At 38.2% G+C, this 20680-nt stretch overlaps 1 protein-coding gene across 1 annotated transcript in view; it reads left to right on the top strand.

Moving 5' to 3' along the window:
• The window catches only part of polybromo (protein), a 702481-nt gene that overhangs the window by 114427 nt on the left and 567374 nt on the right, over positions 1 to 20680 (top strand). Inside the window, exon 6 of the mRNA XM_090389959.1 lies at positions 13529 to 13696. Coding sequence (XP_090246085.1) covers positions 13529 to 13696 — 168 coding nt within the window. The remainder of the gene's footprint in view (positions 1 to 13528; positions 13697 to 20680) is intronic.

The raw sequence follows: 20680 nt of genomic DNA on the forward strand, positions 1-20680 counted from the left end.
GCTGCAAGAGTAGCTCATAGAGTATTGTCAATGATATAGAGGAATTTTTCCAGCAGGGATAAGGAGGTGATTATTCCATTGTATAAGGCAATGGTCAGGCCACACCTAGAGTACTGTACACAGGTCTGGAGGCCTCATTTCAAGAAGGATGTAGAGCTGCTGGAACGAGTACAGAGAAGGGCAACAAGATTAGTGAATGGAACAAAGGGGTGCTCTTACGAAGAAAGGCTTAAGTTTTGCAAATTACAGTGTCTGGAGACTAGGCACCAGCGAGGTGATCTGATAGAGGTGTATAAAGCCTTGAATGGTTTAAGCATGCTCAATGCTGATGGGATTCTTCCTCTAGCTCAGAAAAATCACCTGAGAGGGCATAAATTCAAATTGAGGAAAGACAGATGTAGGATAGACGTGCGGAAATTTGCCTTTAGCCAGCGGGTTGTTGGTTGGTGGAACAGACTTCCATCCCTTGTGGTGGAGGTTGATAGACTAAATAAGTTTAAGGCTCAGCTGGACAGGTATTTTGAACGAACAGAGGGGTGAAGTGGAAGTGGGTTTTTTTTTTGGCTGATGCTGCATAAGCTTGCTTTCTTGCATCAAATGCCTCTACTAATGCTAATGCTTACATTCTTTGCTGTCTCCCTTATGTAATGGATACATCCCATTAACCCCAGACACCTTTTTTATTTTTCGCTTCAATAATTTCTCTTCCACTTTCTTTTCAGTTATCACAAAATCATTTTAGCTACCTGTTAATTTGATAAACTTCTGGCATTCCCTAAAGAATTCCTCATGTGTGAATGTAGATGCAAAATGCCAATTCAGTTTGTCAACTTCAGCAGGATCATCAGCAGTTAGACCATCTACATCAAGTGGACTATTGTGATTCATCCCAATTCTTCCTAGGAAAGAAGTCTTTGCTGCTTTTTTTTGCATTCTTTGCCAGTTTAATATAATTTCATAATCTGTCTTGCCTTTCCTTACCTCCTTTGTGAATTGATTGCAGATCAGTTTATATCTACCATAAGACCTTAAGGGTAATATCAAGAAAATATCACCTGATACTTTCTTGATATTAGAGTAATCTGGAAAAAAAAAAAAACTCAACTACATGGCAGATTTCCTCCATTGTTCTCAACTGGATTGGACAAGAATTGTCAGCTGCAGATGCATTGCATAATATTGGGCATAGTGTTATTGTTATGCAGTTTCTCTGGTTCCCCACAAATCTGCGTTAAGTACTCTGTGATGCTGTAGAACATTGCAAAGCCAGTCGGTGTGGGTTGTGTGAGTAGTGTGTTGTTTGACTGGCCTCTTCATTACTGGAAGATGCAACCACCAGGAAGGAGGCTCCTAGCTTCCGTCCACTCACACAGCGAGCTGGGCCAGGAAGTAGAAAAACATCTGACAGGCCATCCACTCTTTTACTGGAGTAAGAATGGGGAGGGGCCAAGGAAAGAGCAGAGAAGAGACAGGAAAGGCGCGAGGATGGCAGTGTCGGCATCCCCCAGGTAAAAAGGAGCGAGAAGAATGCTAGGTGCAGTTGGGGAAGTCCTGGAGGACTGTGGGTAGGGAGGAGAACAGGTAAAGTTCAAATTAGAGTCAGAGATTGCCACAATGGCGAACCATGGAGTGGCATTGGCAGGGCACCTAGTTGGGTGGCCCCAAAGGATCTTCCTGCCCAGGGGTGTGCCCTGGGCCAGCAGTAGGAGCCAGTGGTGTATTTGAGCCAGAATGCACCGGAACAACATTCCGGTACTTTTTTCTAAATGTCATAATAGAAAATCATTAAATTTATACACCTAATATTATGAAACAATGGCATAATCAAAGGGGAAGTAGAAATAATATCAATTTTACCCATTGCTACTAAAAATATATATTAATAGTAATCTTTAAAATTAATTTATTTATAAACAAGTATAAATTTCACAATGAAACTTGAACATTTCTTACTAAAGTACAATGTGTTAGATAAATAGATCCAATGAATGAGATATACTGTGATGTGTGCGAACGCTGCATTTTGATTCGCCATGAGCTGAACACTAAAACTGGTTGTTCTATGAACTGTGAATCTGAAGTCTGATTCAGTTACTGTACAGTCGATGTGGCGTGATCATATAGTCTTCTGGAGAATGACATACAGGTTTTTTTTTTGTCATTCATATATGTATTATATATATAATATGTACATGTGAGTTTATGACCGATCTCTACTATTTAGATTAATTAATTTATTTATTATTGTTTCTTCTAAGGTAAAAATTAATTTTTATGGGATTAAATATATACATTTAAATTTATGTAATTTCAGTATTTAAAAATTAAAAGAAGAAATTTTCAATAAATATAAAATGAGAAAAAAAATGCAAGCAAACAACATTAAATAGATTTCTTGATAAAAAAAAAAACTGAAAACTGTTCACGAAAATGTGCAAATGCGTGGAAATGATAACGACATGACCTCTTCTTTTCCATCAAGATCTAAAGGTGAGAGAGAGAGAGAGAGTGACACAGAATTAAAATTTAATTGGCCCCATGTTTGGAATGCTGATATGTGGACTGAGAAGAAAAAAGCATATCCTTAGCTTACATACGACACCAGAAAATTAGGATGTTTGACTTGTGCTGCTGTAAAAAAAATTAGGGCTTTTTAAAATGCTGGGAGTTAGCATTTCAAAGGAATGGAGTTTTGTAGTGGTATCATCTTATGGCAAAGATAGAAGTGCACAATTGACATCTTTGCATGAAAATTTATGAACATTCAAAAAATACTTCACATATACAGGCTGAAAAAATCTTGCAAGCTGCAAATGAACAACATTTAGAAGCAGTAATTGATCAAATGAATGACTCCGAAATTTCTAGCACCTGTAAGGTTTTTAGAACTGCATGTTATATTGCGAAACATGATCGACCATATTTTCACCATTTTGAGTTGTTACACCTTCAAGAATTGAATGGCACTGTTATTGCTCACGGTTTGCATTCAAGATTAATTGCTACTAATATAATAGAGCATGTCACAAGGCAAATGAAATTAAAATTGTGCCAACAAATTGTGCAAACTTATCAGTTCTCATTGTTGAGTCTACCACTCTAAGCAAGAAATCTACTCTGATTATTTATTTAAAATGTGAAACCAATAAAATGAAAGATCCACATTACTTGTTTCTTGATTTAATCGAATTGCCAGATCTTCACAATAACAGAATGTGTCTCTGTTACTGTATCTCTTAAATGTCTTGAAAAACACGGATTTGGCGACATTTATTTAAAACACTATTTAATTAATTTTACGAGCGATGGGCAACTGTTATGTTGGGCAGAAAATCTGGAGTTGGAAATAAATTATTAGAAAAATATCTAAATTTGATCATACGGCATCGTTTAAACCATCGGCTTGAGTTATCAGTTGCAATATCAGAAGTTCATGGAATTAATCATTTTCAAATATTTATGAACAAGCAGTACAGTCAATCTCCAAAAAAACAGAGAGAAATAGAAGCATGCACTATCAGCATTGGCAAAGAAATTAAAAGGATTGGACATTTAATGTAAGGTGGGTGGCCAGCTCCTTTAGGACCGTATCAGCAGTTTGGCAAAATTTTGCATCTTTATGCCATCATTTTTAAAATGCCACTAAAGATAACAACCAAAACAAAACTGAACAATCCATGTTCAACGGATTATATAAAAAAATTTCATCCAAACAGTTTGTTCTAAATTTAGCCCTGATTGTATACGATGTGTTGTTTGAGCTATCGATTCTTTCAGAGTCATTGCAAAAAAGAGATACGGCAATAGTATATGAAGACAAATTAATTCGTCATACAATTCGTTACTTGGAATTTTTAAAAGATCCTCAAAAAGGAAAAAAGTTGTTAGAAGCCTCAGATGTTATTGAAAAATTGCAATTATTTTCAGTGACAATAACAAAGTAACGTTAATTCATAGAAATCAATTTCTAAACAGTTATTAATAATATGAAGCATAGGCTGAGCATTAGTACAGATTCTACTGATTTTACTGAAGGAATTTCAACTTCAGACATTATAATAAAAGAGTTGTGAATTCTTGAACCAAGCAAATGGCCATCTGAAATTGATTTTGGATTTGGAGAAAATGAAATCGAATCTCTCTGTAAACATTTTAATTTATATTTCACAAAATGTTTGAATGCCTGCAGGGATTATTTAACTAATGGTGGTCGTAGCATGCCCACAGATTTGGAACATTTAAAAACTTATTCCAAAATTACAGCTTGCAGTTCTTCTGAATGCGAGCCTGGCTTCAGCAGTATCAATTTAATATTAACTGAGAAAAGATCCCGTATTCTTGTTGAACATGTGGCAAGTTTATTGTTTATTAAACTACGTGGTCCACCATTAGAATTATGGAATCCAAATTTATGTTCGAACTTGGTTGCAGTCTCATCATTCTGCTGTTGACCAACAAACAAAAAGGGCAGAGAACAAGAATACGTAACCGATCCTCTATGGGAATTTCTATGATTCTTCTGAACAGTATTTTTTATATTATTTTGGAGTTTTTGTTTTTGTTTTTTTCTTTTCTGATTTTTAAAATTTTTTGTCTTTGTTTTTTACTTTTGAAATTTTTATTTAATAGTTATAAATAAATACTGAACAAATACTCTAATCTTTGACTTATTTATTTTTGCATATAAAAAACCTAGTTAACTATTTCTAGTTAATCGACGAGCATTTTGGTACTATTTTTTTTAGCAATACACCTCTGGTAGCAGCCCAATTAGTAGTTTCATGACTGGGGATTTTTGCCTGGGTATCAGATGCTGTGTGGAGGAGGTTGTCCAGAGGTAGTGTTAGGAAGTTGCAGGTGATGCCAGCGATGATGAAAGACATTGACATAACTGGTTAGTGCACGGAAAGCATCATTAGACTCCAATAACTTGGTTTCTGGCCAAAGTGATGTAGTGTGGAGGTCTGGGAGTAGTTAGGTTATTAGATCTAAGTATATGTTGCATGAGTGCATCACGTGGGCCCAGTCTTCAGGTTCTCCTCAAGTACAGAGTGCATTCTCGACTAGGCCAAACTCTAGAAGATGTCTCTTGAAGGACCCATGCCAGTTAATAGGAAATAAGCATAGACTTTTGGGAAGAACACCATACAGACAGGGCAGAGAGAACAACTGCAGACCAGGTTTCTATGGTGGGGGGGCCTCGACGATGATAACCATGTCATCGGCATAAGAAAGCTGAGTAGTGTGTAGGTGGTCCTTCAGGAACCAGTTGTCGAGTATCATATTCCAAACAGCTAGCCCCAGGATGGAGCCTTGGGGACAGCCTCTGGTTAGATGTTGGGTGATTCAGTGATGTTTTGTTTTGATGCTGACCTTGCGGTTAGAAAAATAGCTTTTGAGGCAGTGGTAGAAATTAAAGACTGGAGAATGCCCAGCCACCACATTGTGCCAAAAGCTCCTTTGAAGTCAATGAAGATTGCCAGTACATAAGTTGCATCTGACTGTCCTGCCACTTTGAGAGGGCATCAGTTATGGAGCACCCTGGTTTGAATCCAAATTGAAAAGGGGATGCAAAACCATTGGCTTCATATCGGGGTTGAAAGCAAGAGAACAGCAGTCTCTAAAAAATCTTGCCGAGAATGGCAAGCAGCTCAATGGGGTGGTATGCCTTGGAGGTACCTGTGGGATCCTTGGGTAAGAGCCTTGGTTAGCATGTTTCCATAGTGATGGAAAGTTGCCCTTGCCCTTGCTCAGACAGGTGTTGAAGAGCTGAAGAAGTATCTTTAGAGCTATAACCAAGAGATGTTGCACAGTCTTTTCCTCAATAAAATCCATACCCGGAGCCTTGTCTTTTTTTGATTTTGTTAATTGCTGCATCCACTTCCTCCTCTGTGAATGGTTCATCCATAGTGTCTGACTGGAAGCTGGAATTTTCATGAAGAACTCCTTGAATTACATTGTCAAACCAGTTCAGTTTGTGGTTTAGTAGAGAACCTTGCAATGTCCTGGATAGACACTTGACAAGGGATGGCAGAATCGGTGACACTGTAGGTGATGAGGCAATGGTTGCTAGTAGTGGCAGTGTCATGCACCTGCTATTGAAAGAGTCTATTGAGAAGAGAAGGTGTAGTCAGTGTGATGTCCAGGTTAGCCTCTCCAGTTCCCAAAGAGTAGGTGGTTGGTTGTCCTGGTCCATTGATGATTTCAACACCACATGAGGATATGAATTCCTCTAACATGTCTCTTCTTGCGTAAGTAGAAGTGTTGAACCATTGTGTCAACCGGGCATTCGAATCCTCTGCTATAATGACATCAGTGTTCTCCAGGAGGTGAGGAGCTTGTTCCAATTGAGCTGTATGTAGGAAGATGTCAGTACAAAATTGGAAGTAGGCTGTTAAGACTGCAATATGGCCAAAGCTACCTTTTGTTGTAGCCCCAACTAGTTGGGTAGTGCAAAGTGATTCTATCTGTGTAACTACTAGGTCTGGATTGCAGATGATGATTGCAGTAAGACAGTTGGTTTGTGGTTTGGATTTTCTTGAAAGCCAGGAGGTAACCAGAAACCCTTCCATGGATGCAGGAGGGTTCCTGAAGGAGAAGAATATCCAGATTTAACTTGTCCATTAGAGGATGAAGCTGTGTTGCCACTGAGATGGATTTTTGGCCATTGATCTGGGCTATACGAAGTCTGGTAGATGGGGGGTTGAACATCCTATTTTCCATAGTTAGTCTTATTGCATACTATATATGCTGCTCTTCTATATACAAGGCAAGCTCCATCCCACACAGAGTAATCGTATGGTTTGTTAATTGCTTCACAATTTGAGCATTTAGTAGGTGAGACCTTGTTGGGACAGCCCTTGTAGAGATGCCCTGCCTCAGCACCATGCCCACATATTGGCTATTTTTTAAGACACTTAGAAGAGGTGTGCCCATATCCAGACATTTATAGCATTTCTGAATCTGTGGGATGACCAGCCCAGAAAAATTCTATTCTGGCAGTGTCGGAATATACTGATTCTGGGTGGACTCTTCTATAACCCAGTTAAGTTGACCACGGGTTGTGTATTGATAGAACATTGAAATTTTCATCTCCTTAAGGGCTTCTTCCTTGCTTATGGATTCATAGAGATTTCTGGTATACACCTCTTCGAGCAGATCATCTTTTTGAATTGAGCTGTCTACATCAAACAAAATTAAACTCGGTCCCCTGAGTTTGGGGTTTTCAAAGGCCAGATTTAGGTCTTCATCTGTGCTGCAAGACCTGTTCTAGATCTGACTTAGCAGCTGTTTCCAATATTATCCCTTTGTCGCAAATTTGAATGTTTTTGATTTAAAGATTGTCTAGTTTTGGTTTTATCTTCTTTAGGATGGTGTCCTTTACTCCATCGCTGTCTGGGATGTCGCACCCTTCTCTAGTCTTTATTATCAGCATGTGCTTGTTCTGAGGGGAGGATCTGAGGTAGTTTCAGCATGGCAGCATAAGACAACTGGTACTGGGTCCCTTCATCAAAAGCCTGGGTGGAGGAGGGTGGTGTTTAGAACTGGTTTAATTGGATTCTTGGTTACTTCAGATAGGATTTTATTAGTTTGTTGGAGTTGAGCATTGGCGGCCTTCTGTTTTTCATTTTCTATAATTATCTCATATAATTTCTTCTCTAAAGATCCCCAGTATTGTGAAATTTGTAATGATGTGGCCCTGGTGATGTTGTTTTTGTTATGGAGGCAGTATTCCATTTTGCACCTCAGTTTCTATATAATGTAAGGTTGGGAAGACCTTTGCTGAATAAATTCAACATTTCATCCTATTCCTTTTCATCTTCCCATTGTTTAGGGGGGAGTGAAACAGATGCTTCAGGTCTTTTGAGAACCTTTTTCTTGAGGGGAGGAAGTTTCATCATGGATGCCGGGGAAGCACAATCATTGTTTCCCCCCCCACCCCATTACAATCAGCATCGTTGCTGCTGGGAGAGTTGTCCTCGGCAGGTATGTCATGTTCATTTGTCGTGGAAGACTGTTGTTTTGTGGTCCAAATTTTGTTTCTAGTCATCGGGATTGAGGAGGGAACCCCCCCCCCCTCTGAGTTTTGTTTTCTCCCCCTGAAGACTGGTGCAGTTGCCTGCAGGAGCTCAGTGAAACTCTATGATATGCATTTTCGTTTTCAGACATTATGCAGAGCTATAGCAGCAGATGCCAAATAAAGAATACATTGGGGAGGGACAGTCAGTTTACTATTCTGCAGTAGAATAGTAAACTGACTGCCTGAGGGAGAACAATAGCATTTAAGTCTAATGGGCTCCCAATAGCGTTTAAGTCTGATGAGTTAACTACAGGTGACTGTGGCTGGGCAACTACTGTCAATGGCAGTAGTTGCCCACCTGCAACCACCTGTAGTATAAAACTCGTAGTTAAACTATGAGTTTTAGAGCTTTATATTGATTTTAGAGTTTATAGTTGTATAAAGAAAAATGTTGTAAAAAGTAGGAAATACAAAAATATATTGATGAATTTTAAATGTTTAGAGTTTTAATTTGGCTGGAACAAGAATCACAATTTAAAGAAGTTTAAAGTTTAATCGAGCTCTAGATAGTGGAGATTCGCCTCTTTGGGGCAGGGACGGTACCATATCCTCAATGTTTGATTTATCATACAGAGGATATGGCTAAGGATTAAAAGATTAAAATTGATAGGATAGAGGAATAAAGTACAGATGAGCTTATTGCTCAGGAAGCGCAGGTACAAGTAGGTGTTAGGATGTGATGATGTCATGCTGAAGACAGTATAGTACGACCAAAAAGTGCTATTCCCAGCAGTGACCTTCAACCAGTCAGACAATAGCAGCAGTTTGCTTCAGCTTTAATAAGATCGTTCATAAACAAATTAAAATTAAAAGTTACTTATCTGCTATAAGTCCGGTGCCTCCATAACCTGTATGATTGGAAAACTCCTGGCATCCACTACACAATGATATCCATCAGATTGGGTAACAAACTAGATTTATCACTAAATTTAAATCACTTTAGGGAGCACAATTGACCATCAACTCGTACTACTGGCTACCTGTCGGCGATCCCCATCAGATGCATGATATAATCAGTCATTCCAGAAGATTAAAACTCTAACTGAAAAATATAAACTAAACTTCTCATCCTCCTGTCCTTTACCTTATAATCAGCCATTTACATTTGCAATGCTTGAATTAAGAGAATCCACAACTATCTCAAAAAATAGTGCAGCCAGCCCTGACTGGATATAATACATAATGCTCCAGCACCTGGGTTAGAAATCGTTACCTTCAGTACTTGCATTTTTCAGTTGCATCTTCATTGAATGTACATTTCCAAATTCATGGGGTATATACTATTTGTTTTGTAAACAATTACCATGGTTAACTATAAACACTTTAATAGGTGCAATATAAAGCTTGGCTTTGGAGGGTCATTGGGAGACTGGCAGTGGGACTGACACTGCCAAGTTTTGATATGGCTTGGTGTGTCAAAAAGTGTCAGTGACAGGTTGTGGAATTGGTTCCAAGAAATTCAGACTACTCATAAACATTCAGGTCAGAGTGTAGATCCTCAACAACACCAAGGCAAGATCCCCCTTCTATCGCAATTAATGATACTTGAATGCCTTTAAGTTACTCAGATGCTTTGTAGCAGTGACAGGAATACAGTTATCACTCCAAACCATTTGAAATTGGCTGCATGGACAGTGGACTGGGAAAGAAGACCTATGGTATGGGCTCCATTGAGTACCTGATATCATAGCCAAAAAGAATGTGAGCACTGAACATTGTAGTTGAACTGATGAAGAATAGTGTCATAGGTGGTATGGCTTCACTTAGGTTCTCACAAGGTCATATTGTGATATAAAAGAGGAACCTGAACCAACCCTGTATATGCACAGAACACAGTTTCATGGAAGTGGATTGCTAGTATGGGGTGACATTAATCTCTGTGGTTGTACAGACCCCTCACATCATCACCACACAATGTCAGAACAGGATCCTGACTGCATGTAGGTTTGGAGATGAGATCCAGCAACCCATTGTCTTTCTGTACGTTGGTGCTATAGGCAAAGTTTGCTCTGATGAGCAATAATACTTATCCCCATAGGGCAAACAATATGTTTGAAGGTGAGGGTATCATCAGTGTGGCTTGGCCCACATGCTGTCCAATTGAGCATACCTTGGATACTCTAGGAAGATGTATTGTAGCTTGTCCACTGTCCAGTGACACTTAATCTGCTGGAAATAGCACTTGCATAAGAGTGACATTTGTTTCCACAACTCATTAATGCTTCAATTTTATTGATGATTCACAGGTCAGACATGTGCTGGGGACCATACACAATACCAAAGCGTACATGCCATCCACAACAGTGACAAAAACTGTTCCTACTAGCTTACAGTAGTTTGCTTCTGTTGGCTCTTGTTCCAGTAAAGTTGTAGTTACCCTGGAGTAGTTACAGTTAACATATATTGGTTGTAAGTTATCTTTAATTACATCATGAGGTACATCATTGTTCACACAAACATCATTGTAATTGTTTTGACCACTGTATTAACACTGGATATATGAAATGGTACACATATTAAGAGAAGCCCAAATCTCAGTATGAGAAGCATATAAACTTTGTTCGTTTAAGCTTTGATGCGATATGTATTGGGTTTGTCTTTAGTTAGATAATTTGGGCTGACTTATTAGGGTTAACTGTCAATGTGATTTGTTAAAGATATGTTGTTTCCAGTTGTTGTAATAGCTTATTTGGCTAAGGTAAAGAAAGCCCACACGAGAAGCATGCAAAAGTTTGATGAAATTTACCGGTAAAAGTACTTTGCAGTAACAGCATTTGTATTGTTGCTCGCTCGGTAAACAGATGGTGGGTGTTATCGGTCTGGAGTAGAAGTTGAATCCTGCATGAGCTTGAAACCCTCCCGAAGTGGAGGGGGGTAATCTGACCTTTTTTCTTTAGAATCACTAATTGAATCATGGACAGAGTCATATTGGAAGTTCTGGCGTCGTAAAAAATGTTCGTAACATAGTTTCACCGGTAAACTTTTTCGAAGTTTGCTGTGCTTCTCGTGTGGACTTCCTTTACCTTTGCCTCTTTTTTTCTTAATAAACAATTAATCCACTAGTCCACCAGTGATTCTAAAGAAAAAAGGTCAGGGCACCCTCCACTTCGGGAGGGTTTCAATCTCCCATGGAATTCAATTTCTACTCCTGACCGATAACACCTACTGTATGTTTACTGAGCGAGCAACAATACAAATGCGTTATGGCAAAGTACTTTTACCGGTAAATTTATTGAACTTTTGTGTGCTTCTCATGTGAGGTTTCTTTACCTTCGCCGCTTATTTAAGTCATTTGTGATGCTCTTAGAATACTTGTTTTCATTTATAGTTTGAATGAGCTGTATATCATCAATGTTAGATTATTTACATAAAAAAATACCCTGTTATTTTCAGATATTTTCTTTTTTTGGATAAAAATGATGTCAGGAAGTTTGATGCCATTCTTTTTATTTTGTGTAGTGTTCTAGTAACTGTAGCACCACATCAGCCAATTCAGTAGTGCCTCTCTAAAGTCATCTGTGGTTAAAGAAGTCAGTTCTATCTAAAATGTTAAGGCTTTACTATTACTTATAGCAGTTTAAATTTTGCTAAACATGAAATATACTCAAGGCTAAGATAGGTCTAAGTTTGCCCAAAGGCATTCCCATGGAACTGAAGGATAGTGCACTACTGCTCTAAGTTTGTTGATTTTAATAAAATCAGTATATTCTCAGACTGCTTGGGAACTGTTTTGTTTCACAAGTGTATGTGAGTAAAATTCCTGATGAATTGCTTCTTTGAGTGTTGCCTCTAACTGTGCATCACAGCACATTAATTTTAAAGATTGTCTTTTGTTCTGACAAAACTTCTTGAATTAAAATAAATAATAAAATCATATTAAAAGCAAATCTCTAAATTAAACCCAATTCTGCATCCTGAAAATAAGAAAATTATAAATGATATGTACTGGTTATATTGCAATTATTTTATCAGCTAGCCAGTTCAGTCATTTATATGTGCAGCATCTCTTCTGTTCGTAAATTGTTTTGTTAGTTGGTTTAATGCCAGGACAGCTCATGGAGTTTTGTCAGTGATATACAGGAACTTTGATAGCAAGGACATGGAGGTGATTATCCCATTCTATAAGTCTATGGTTAGGCCATATTATTAGTAAATGGAGGCCCTCATTTTAGGAAGGATGTAGAACTGCTGGAATGGGTGCAGAGAAGGGAAACAAGATCAGTGAAGGGAAAGAAAGGGTGGTCTTAATGAGAAAGACTTCAGTTCTGTAAGTTGCAGCAACTGGAGAGACTAAACACTGGTGATGTGATCTGATTGAGGTTTAAAGCTTTGGATGGATTGAGCAAGTTCATTGCTGATGCCGTTCTTTCTCTTGTGCACACTACACACATGAGGGGGCATAAATTCCAACTGAGGAAGGATGGTTGCAGGCTAGATGTGTGGCCTTCAGCCAGCATGTGGTTGGTTGTTGGACAAACTTCCATCTGTTGTTGGAAGTGGGTTGCTTGAATAAATTCAAGAAAGAACTGGACAGATTATTGGACGGGATGGACAGGTGTTGATGAGGGAAGGGTTTTTTTTGTTTTTTTTTTGGTATATGCTTTCTACGCTTGCTTTCTTGCATCATATGCCACTAACTGCTGCTACTATTACTACTGCTACTAATAATAATAACACAGGGATTAAAGAACTCCTTGACTGCTATTGACTGAGTAATTAGTCATGGAATTCTTTAATTCCTGTTAAGCTGTTACATATATGCCAGGACAGCTCATGGAGTTTTGTCAGTGATATACAGGAACTTTGATAGCAAGGACATGGAGGTGATTATCCCATTCTATAAGTTTATGGTTAGGCTATATTATTAGTAAATGTAGGCACTCATAATAATAAGGCTTTACAACTTGTTTTTAAAGGTGTGGGTTTAAATTCATCAGTGATTGGAAGAATTTCTTATGTGGTCTTTTTACTTGGGAGCTGTAGTTACCTGAATTTGGGTAGTGGTGGCATAGGTATGGTTACCCTACTGAGATATTCCAGATTATTCTGTTCTTGAAACATGCAAATCAGTCCATAAACATACATGCTCTTATAGGCATAATACATAATGAAGTTGTTGGCAGGTATGAGGGCTGTAGCTACTAAGAATCCTGCTACCACGAGCCAAAAGCTGGATACAAATATTAATAATAATAATCTTTTTCTTTCTCTTGCTGCTCCTCCTATATTGCTGACTCAGCACTGAGTTGGAACTGCATAGAAGTTGTTTTTCCAAAGCCTTACATCGATAAGAATCTAATGCTGGTTCTTACATTCAATGAGCAAACATTTCCTAAAAGGGATGAAGATTACATTTTAATTAAGTGTAATGTAGTACACAATTTTTCTATTCATATGTAATATTATTTTTTATATACTAACCATTTATTAAATTCATTTCATTATCAGCGATATCCTGAGTACTACAAAGTTATAACTGATCCAAAAGATTTGAAAATGATAGCGTCCAAGATTCAAAATAATGCATACCAATCATTATCAGAAATGGAGAAAGATCTGTTACAAATGGTGAAAAATGCTAAAACATTTAATGAGCCAGGATCTCAAATATATAAGGTAAATATTTCATTCCTTTAGATCATATTTTAGAAATAGTTTTATATTTCCCTATTACTTATTAAAATAACAGGATTCCTATTAATGGATTATGCAAACAGAGGTGTGTTTAATTAAAAAGTTTTTATTAATAATAAGGTATCAGTCTTTGATGCTCTTACAGTGAAGTTCTCCTGATTGCACTATAGATAAAAGATACTTCTCTGAAAACAAGGGTCTAGCTATTAATTCTTAATATGATATTACTAATATTTTAATTCTTAATAAAATATCCTGTATCCTAAATATCAAGCAGTTACACACAGTTCATTCTCTCTAAATCACAGACTTGCAAAATCTGTACTGATGAATCTAAATGTGATACTCTGCTAGATATTGTGGCAATCATCCTCTTTTCTACCACTTTATCTTGTTACTAATATTTTGTATTAGGAACAAGATAAAGCTCTATGCTATTAAACTAGTCTGAGATCAAATTATTGAACGTTGTCTCATCCTGCTTAATATACAGTGACTTTCTCAGTGCAGTCTCTGCTATAAGGACCAAAAGTTCTCCTCTTCTCACCCTATATTAAAAATCATACACTCTTACAGAAAGTCCAAGCAAATTAACATTTTGCTGGATCCAAGGACATTCTAGCATTACAGAATACACAAAACAGCCTCATGATATAATCCCACAAACCTTCCAATTGCCCTACAGACTATAAAAATCTTATACAAGCAGCATACAGCGAACACTGGCCCCAAGTATAGCCCACTCAAGATAATAATAAACTCCTACAGATTAAAAGCGAACTGCAACTGTAGGAATCAAGCTTCATGTGCAACAGATAGGAAGAAACAGTGCTTGTGTGACTGTGCACCAGTCCTTGACACCTAGCACATTGTTTCTTACTTTTCAGAGAAAGCCCTTCTCAGTGCTCCTATTGTCACACTCAACTGACAATTAAGTATATCCTCATAGATGTTTTCATTACTCTAGTATCCATAAAATTACTTTCATTTTGCTATCTAACTTGCAGGAACCATTAAATTTCACACATTCTTGAAAATAATACTAATTTTTATGAAATCATTCCATTATTTAAAGTATATCCATTTATATGACAGTATCTGTCTAACCATGTTTTAAACTAAAACCATTAAATAAATCATAAGAAGGTGCAATTTGGTCTAGGAGTGGGGCTGTTGATGTTTTATGACAATGAGATTTGGATTTTTTCAAGAGGAAAAGACATCTCTTCTTAGGTGATTGTTTGAGAATCATTTCTTGGTCAGCTTGCTTCTTGGTGTCCATACTTTATTAGTCAGTTTGTTCCATACTTGCTGTTGGAACACTCTGGATGAAAAGGAGTAATTTATGGGACTGTGATTGCTGTCTTGACACCTTTATTTGGCTTTTGAGTTTTATAGTCATGATCAATCATAGTCTGATATTGATCTGTTAGGAGGAAAGGTAACCTTCCTTTGCACAGCAGTGGTCATTGCTGTTTGCAGAGGGTGTAGCAGTCAAAGTTGATTTCTCGATTACTTGAACAAAGGTAGGCATGATGTTAGGTTCAGCCTGGGTATCGTTTTCTGGCTCCTTGCCATGTGATATTTTGCACAGCTCTTAATACACTGAATTGTTTTTTTGTTTTTTTTTCCCCCAGCAAGCAGCATAAGGTGGCTAAACTTATGCAGGGTTCTGGGCATTGTTGGATTAGGGGTATATGACGTTATGTGACAATTAAGACCCCAAACTTTGAGAGAGGTTGGATGCCTGGGCATGTAGGCTGGATAATAATATTCTGTGTTGGACCAAGAGCATTGTCTTAGTTTTATTATTAATAGTGGCAAATGATGCAAGAAAGCAAGCTCATAAATCATCAGCAAAAAGAAGAAACTCTTCTCACATTACCTGTCGATCCCTTCCGATAATTTGTCTAGTTCTTCCTTGAGAATTATACATGTAAAACAAATATTTGTTTGACATTATAATTCTTTGGTCTTTTAGTTCTGTGAACAGTTCCTTTTCTGACAGGTTTAGGAGGTTCCATTTAGCTATTATGCCTGTAGAGGAGTTCAAAGTGGCATAAGGGGAAACATTAATGGATATTTCTCCAAATGATGTTATCTTAAGAGGTGGTCAGGTTGTCATCCATTTGAAACCTCTGCTAAATAGTTAGGCAGATCTTAGGCATCTTTATTCTTTTAGGAATGCCACTTGGGCTTTCTTTGTATTTTTGGACATTTAGATGATGAGAGTATATTTGGCACCTCTGTAGCCAGGTGAGCAGGAGCAGCAGTGCATAGCACACGCTTCCTGATTAGACTGGGGTTCAAGCCTGTGACCACCAAATACGGAGGATGCAGAAGGTCAGGGAATGACCACCGCATATCCCCAGCCTGGATAAAGGGTGAGGGTTGGCATTAGGAAGGGCATCTGGCCTTAAAAATTTCATGCCAAAACAGTAAAAACACTGACCTCAATAATATAATGGGAAAAAGGCGAGGACAAAAAAAAAAAAAAAATGATGAGAGTATATTTAGAGACTAGTCTTAGACAGAGTGCAATATAAAGATGCATGAGAGCTCTTATATAATTAGTATCCATTTTTCAATGCCGGACAGTGTCTTCCATCATGTAATGCAATCAGTCTGTACAGGATCATTATTTCCTGTAGGGTTTGTGGAGATTATTTTGTTCCTCTTGCCTTAGGGAGTTGTCTTTATCATATTTGCGTGGAGAGATTAATTAAAGTGTTTAAGACTTTAAATGGGTTGAGTAAACTAAATGCTGATGGCATCCTTATTCATTCTCAGATAATACAGCTAGTCCTCATATAACACATTTACACTACACGAATTTGATCATAAACGATTTATAAATAGGGAACGGTGTCACATATAACACGAACCAAATTTGCTTCTGAATGATTCGACTTTGCGTTTACAAGAAATGGCAGTCGAACTTGGCAGAATCACAACAGCTGAATGCAACACTTACTGCGTTGTTTACTCAGTTGCTACCGTGCACTGCTTTTTTTGTGTGTGTGTGTGTATCAAATGTGCCTTCTCATTTTTGTTCTTTTTATACTGTAATTGTGCTTTATTCCCTAAAAATGAGTAAAACGTTTAAAACGGTGTGAAAAGGAAGCATGCTGATACTGCAGTTCAGAGAGAGAGAAAAAATGGATAAGGTAAAGAAAGCCAACACGAGAACCACAGCAAACTATGGGCACTTGCCAGACAAACTGGTTTGCTGCTACCTTGCATTCTCGGTAAACAGCCAGTGCGCATTATCGGTAGTGGCAGTTTGTTATGTTTGTTATTTGGTTTTTAAGAGCATTAGCAACTAAGGCCATATTGCTCCTGGGATATACGGTGGTCATTCCCTGACCTTTCCGTATCCTCTGTATTTGGTGGTCACAGGCTCGAACCCTGGTCTAATCAAGGAGCTTGTGTTACACACTGCTGCACTCTACCCACCTGGCTACGGAGGTGCCTTGGTAGTGGCAGTAGAAGCCAAGAATGATATATTGATTGACATATCAGCATGACAGGCGAAGTTAGGAAACCTTATTTCTTAATTGCTGAGAACAATTATAAAGAATGCAGAGAAAATAAAAGCAACTTTTAATACAGGAACAACTCAAAGTGTAACAAAAGACATTAGATCAGGACAAAAAGAATTGGAAGAGATGGAACACCTGTTATCTGTTTGGATAGGAGATCAGGAACAAGTTTGCTTATGATAAAAGGAAAAGCATTAGCAATATTTTATTATGTAAAAGTCATAATAAAATGCATCATCATCATCAGCCATTTTCAATCCACTGCAGGATGAAGGCCTCTCCAGCAACTTTCCAGTTCCTTCTGTTTTGTGCAATTTGCTACCCACGAACTCATGAATTTCATCTCTCCATCTCCATCGTTGTCTTCCAGGTTTTCTTCTAGCTCCTCTTGGGTAACATTCTGTTATTTTTTTAGTCCATTTGTCATCATTTCTTTGAGGTTCTTTAGTTTTGATAAGAATGTTCTTTACTTGAGTTTGCTGCCTAATCCATGTTTCTCTTCTTATCTAGCAGTTTGATTCACAATATAATTCATTCCATTCTTTGCTGTGTAGTTCTCAGCTTCTCTTCCATTCTTTTGGCGAGTGCCCATATTTCACTTCCATAAGTCATGGTGGGGAGTATACATTGGTTCATTATTTTATGTTTCAGACAAATTGGGATATTGCTCCTCAGTATGTGACTATATTTCCTGAATGCTATCCATCCAAAGTTTATTCTTCTCTTGACTTCCAGCCATTTAATGCATATTTTATTACACTTATTTATTGTGTTTGGTGATGTTTTGGTTACAAATGTGTGTTCAAATTTGTGTGGTCGTCACCTAACCCTATTTTTCCCATAAAGCCTGTTATTTATATTGCACAAGGGTTTATAGGAGCTTCTATTGGAATGAGCAGCAGCCTCGAAAATAAGATGCAGGATATTTTAGAGACTGCTGGGAATCATGGGGATACAAGTAAACACATGGGTTGTGTTAGGGTGGCTAAGAGGAAGAGCAGGTGCATGTATACTTGCGTGCACACCAATGCTAGGAGTTTAGTAAATAAATTTGATGAATTTGAGGTATTGCTCAAAACATCAAAGGCAGATATTGTTGGGATTTCAGAGACGTGGTGTCACACAGATATAAGGAATGCAGAACTGGAATTTGGGGAGTACAATGTCTACAGAAAGGATAGACAGGATAGGAAGGGAGGAGGGGTTATGCTATTAGTTAAGAAACACATAAAATCCAAGGAAGTGAAGCCAGTCGACATTGCTGGACAGTGCAGTGTCGAGTCAGTTTGGCGTGACATAAGCATTGGGAGATCAAAATTGAGAGTAGGAGTGTGCTATAGGCCTAATGACTCTGATGAGTATAATAATAAACTGTACAGAGAAATAGAGTGGGCCAGTAAATCAGAGAGTCTTATAATGGGGGATTTTAATTTCCCAGATATTGACTGGAATTTGGGGGCTGTTCACTGACACAATAGCAAGGCTTTTGTGGATTTATTGGATGATTGTTTTCTACATCAGCATGTTCGGGAGGCAACTAGAGGGAGTAATACTCTTGATTTGATTATCAGTAGTGATTATTCATGCATTAAGAATCTGCAGATAAAGGAATCACTAGGTGGCAGTGATCACAGTGTGTGCTGAAGTGGAATTTACTCAAAGAGGTAACTACCAAAGAGGTAAAGGGAAGAGTTATTGCTTTCGTAAAGGCGACTACGATGGACTGAGACAGTATTTAAATTCTATACAGTGGGATCAACTGATGATGTTACCAACAGCAAATTCAAAATGGGAAGCATTCAAAGAACTTATCTTTGAAGCTACTAGGCTTTACATACCAACTAAGAAATATTGTTCAAGGTTTAGGCCTAAATGGATGTCAGATGAACTAATGAGGCATATGGCAGAGAAGAAAAATGCATGGGATACATACAAATTAACACGTGACACAGAAGCCTATGATAGATACAAGTTGATCTGTAACCAAGTTACAAAGGAGGTTAGGCAGGCGAAGGCAGATTACGAGAAATCCTTGGCAAGGGATGCGAAGAAAAACAGCAAAGAGTTCTTTACTTATGTAAACTCTAGAGGGAAGGGGATGAATCAGATTGGTCCACGATATCGATGGGTCAACTGTTGATGATCCTGCTCAGGTAGCTAACAAACTAAATGAATATTTTGCATCGACATTCACACATGAGGAGTTATTCAGCAAGGGGAATGCCAGAGGTGTATTCAACTCTAGCAGTAAGCTACAGAATCTTGAAATAACTGGGAGTAAAGTGGAGGAGAAATTGTTGAAGATAAACACAAGAAAGGCACCCGGGGTGGATGGGATCTATCCAGTTATATTAAAGGAGGCAGCAAAGGAAGTAAGCAAACCCTTAGCCATAATTATGAGAGCTTCCTTGGTACTGTTGCACAGGGGAGGTACCCATGGACTGGAGATGTGCAAATGCGACCCCAATTCACAAAGGAGGATCAAAGGCTGAAACAAGTAATTATAGACCTGTCAGTTTAACTTCTTTTCCCGGAAAATTAATGGAGGCACTGGTTAAAGAAGCACTGCAGGATCATCTAGACAAGACTTCAGTTATAGTTCGGACACAGCATGGTTTTTTTAAGGGGAAGTCTTGCCTTACCAATTTGATTGGATGCTATGATGCAGTCACAAAAGAACTGGATGCAGGGAATAACTTTGATATTATATACTTGGATCTTAGAAAGGCTTTTGATACTGTTGCACATGGAAGACTGCTGCACAAATTTTAGCAGTGTGGCATTGGAGGAAAATTACTGCTATGGATTAAGGGGTGGTGGAGGGGGAGAAGACAGAGAGTGGTAATCAATGGACACTGCTCATCGGGAATAATGTTATTAGTGGAGTCCCTCAGGGTTCAGTATTGGGTCCTTTATTGTTTTCTGTATTTATAAATGATATTGATGATGGTATATCAAGCTTAATGTCTAAGTTTGTAGACGATACAAAGGTTGGCAGGGTTGTTAAGGACACTACTGACACTATGCTGCTGAAACAGGATCTGGAATGGTTGAGCAGATGGGCTGAGAGGTGGCAAATGAAGTTTAACATTGACAAATGTAAAGTACTACATATGGGAAACAGCAACCCCAGAGCAATGTATGAACTCTGTGGTACTACACTGACAGTGGTAGAGAATGAATGGGACCTGGGGGTGGTTGTGCAGACAGTTATGAAGTTCTCTGAGCAGTGCAGACGGGCTGCAAGAGTAGTTCGTGGTGTATTGTCAATGATATATAGGAATTTTTCTAGCAGGGATAAGGAGGTGATTATTCCCTTGTATAAGGCAATGGTCAGGCCCCACCTAGAGTACTGTATACAGGCCTGGAGGCCTCATTTCAAGAAGGATGTAGAGCTGCTGGAACGAGTACAGAGAAGGGCAAC

This window comes from Mastigoproctus giganteus, chromosome 2 (genome assembly GCF_048544385.1).
Source record: "Mastigoproctus giganteus isolate SK-2022 chromosome 2, ASM4854438v1, whole genome shotgun sequence".
NCBI lineage: Eukaryota > Metazoa > Arthropoda > Arachnida > Uropygi > Thelyphonidae > Mastigoproctus > Mastigoproctus giganteus.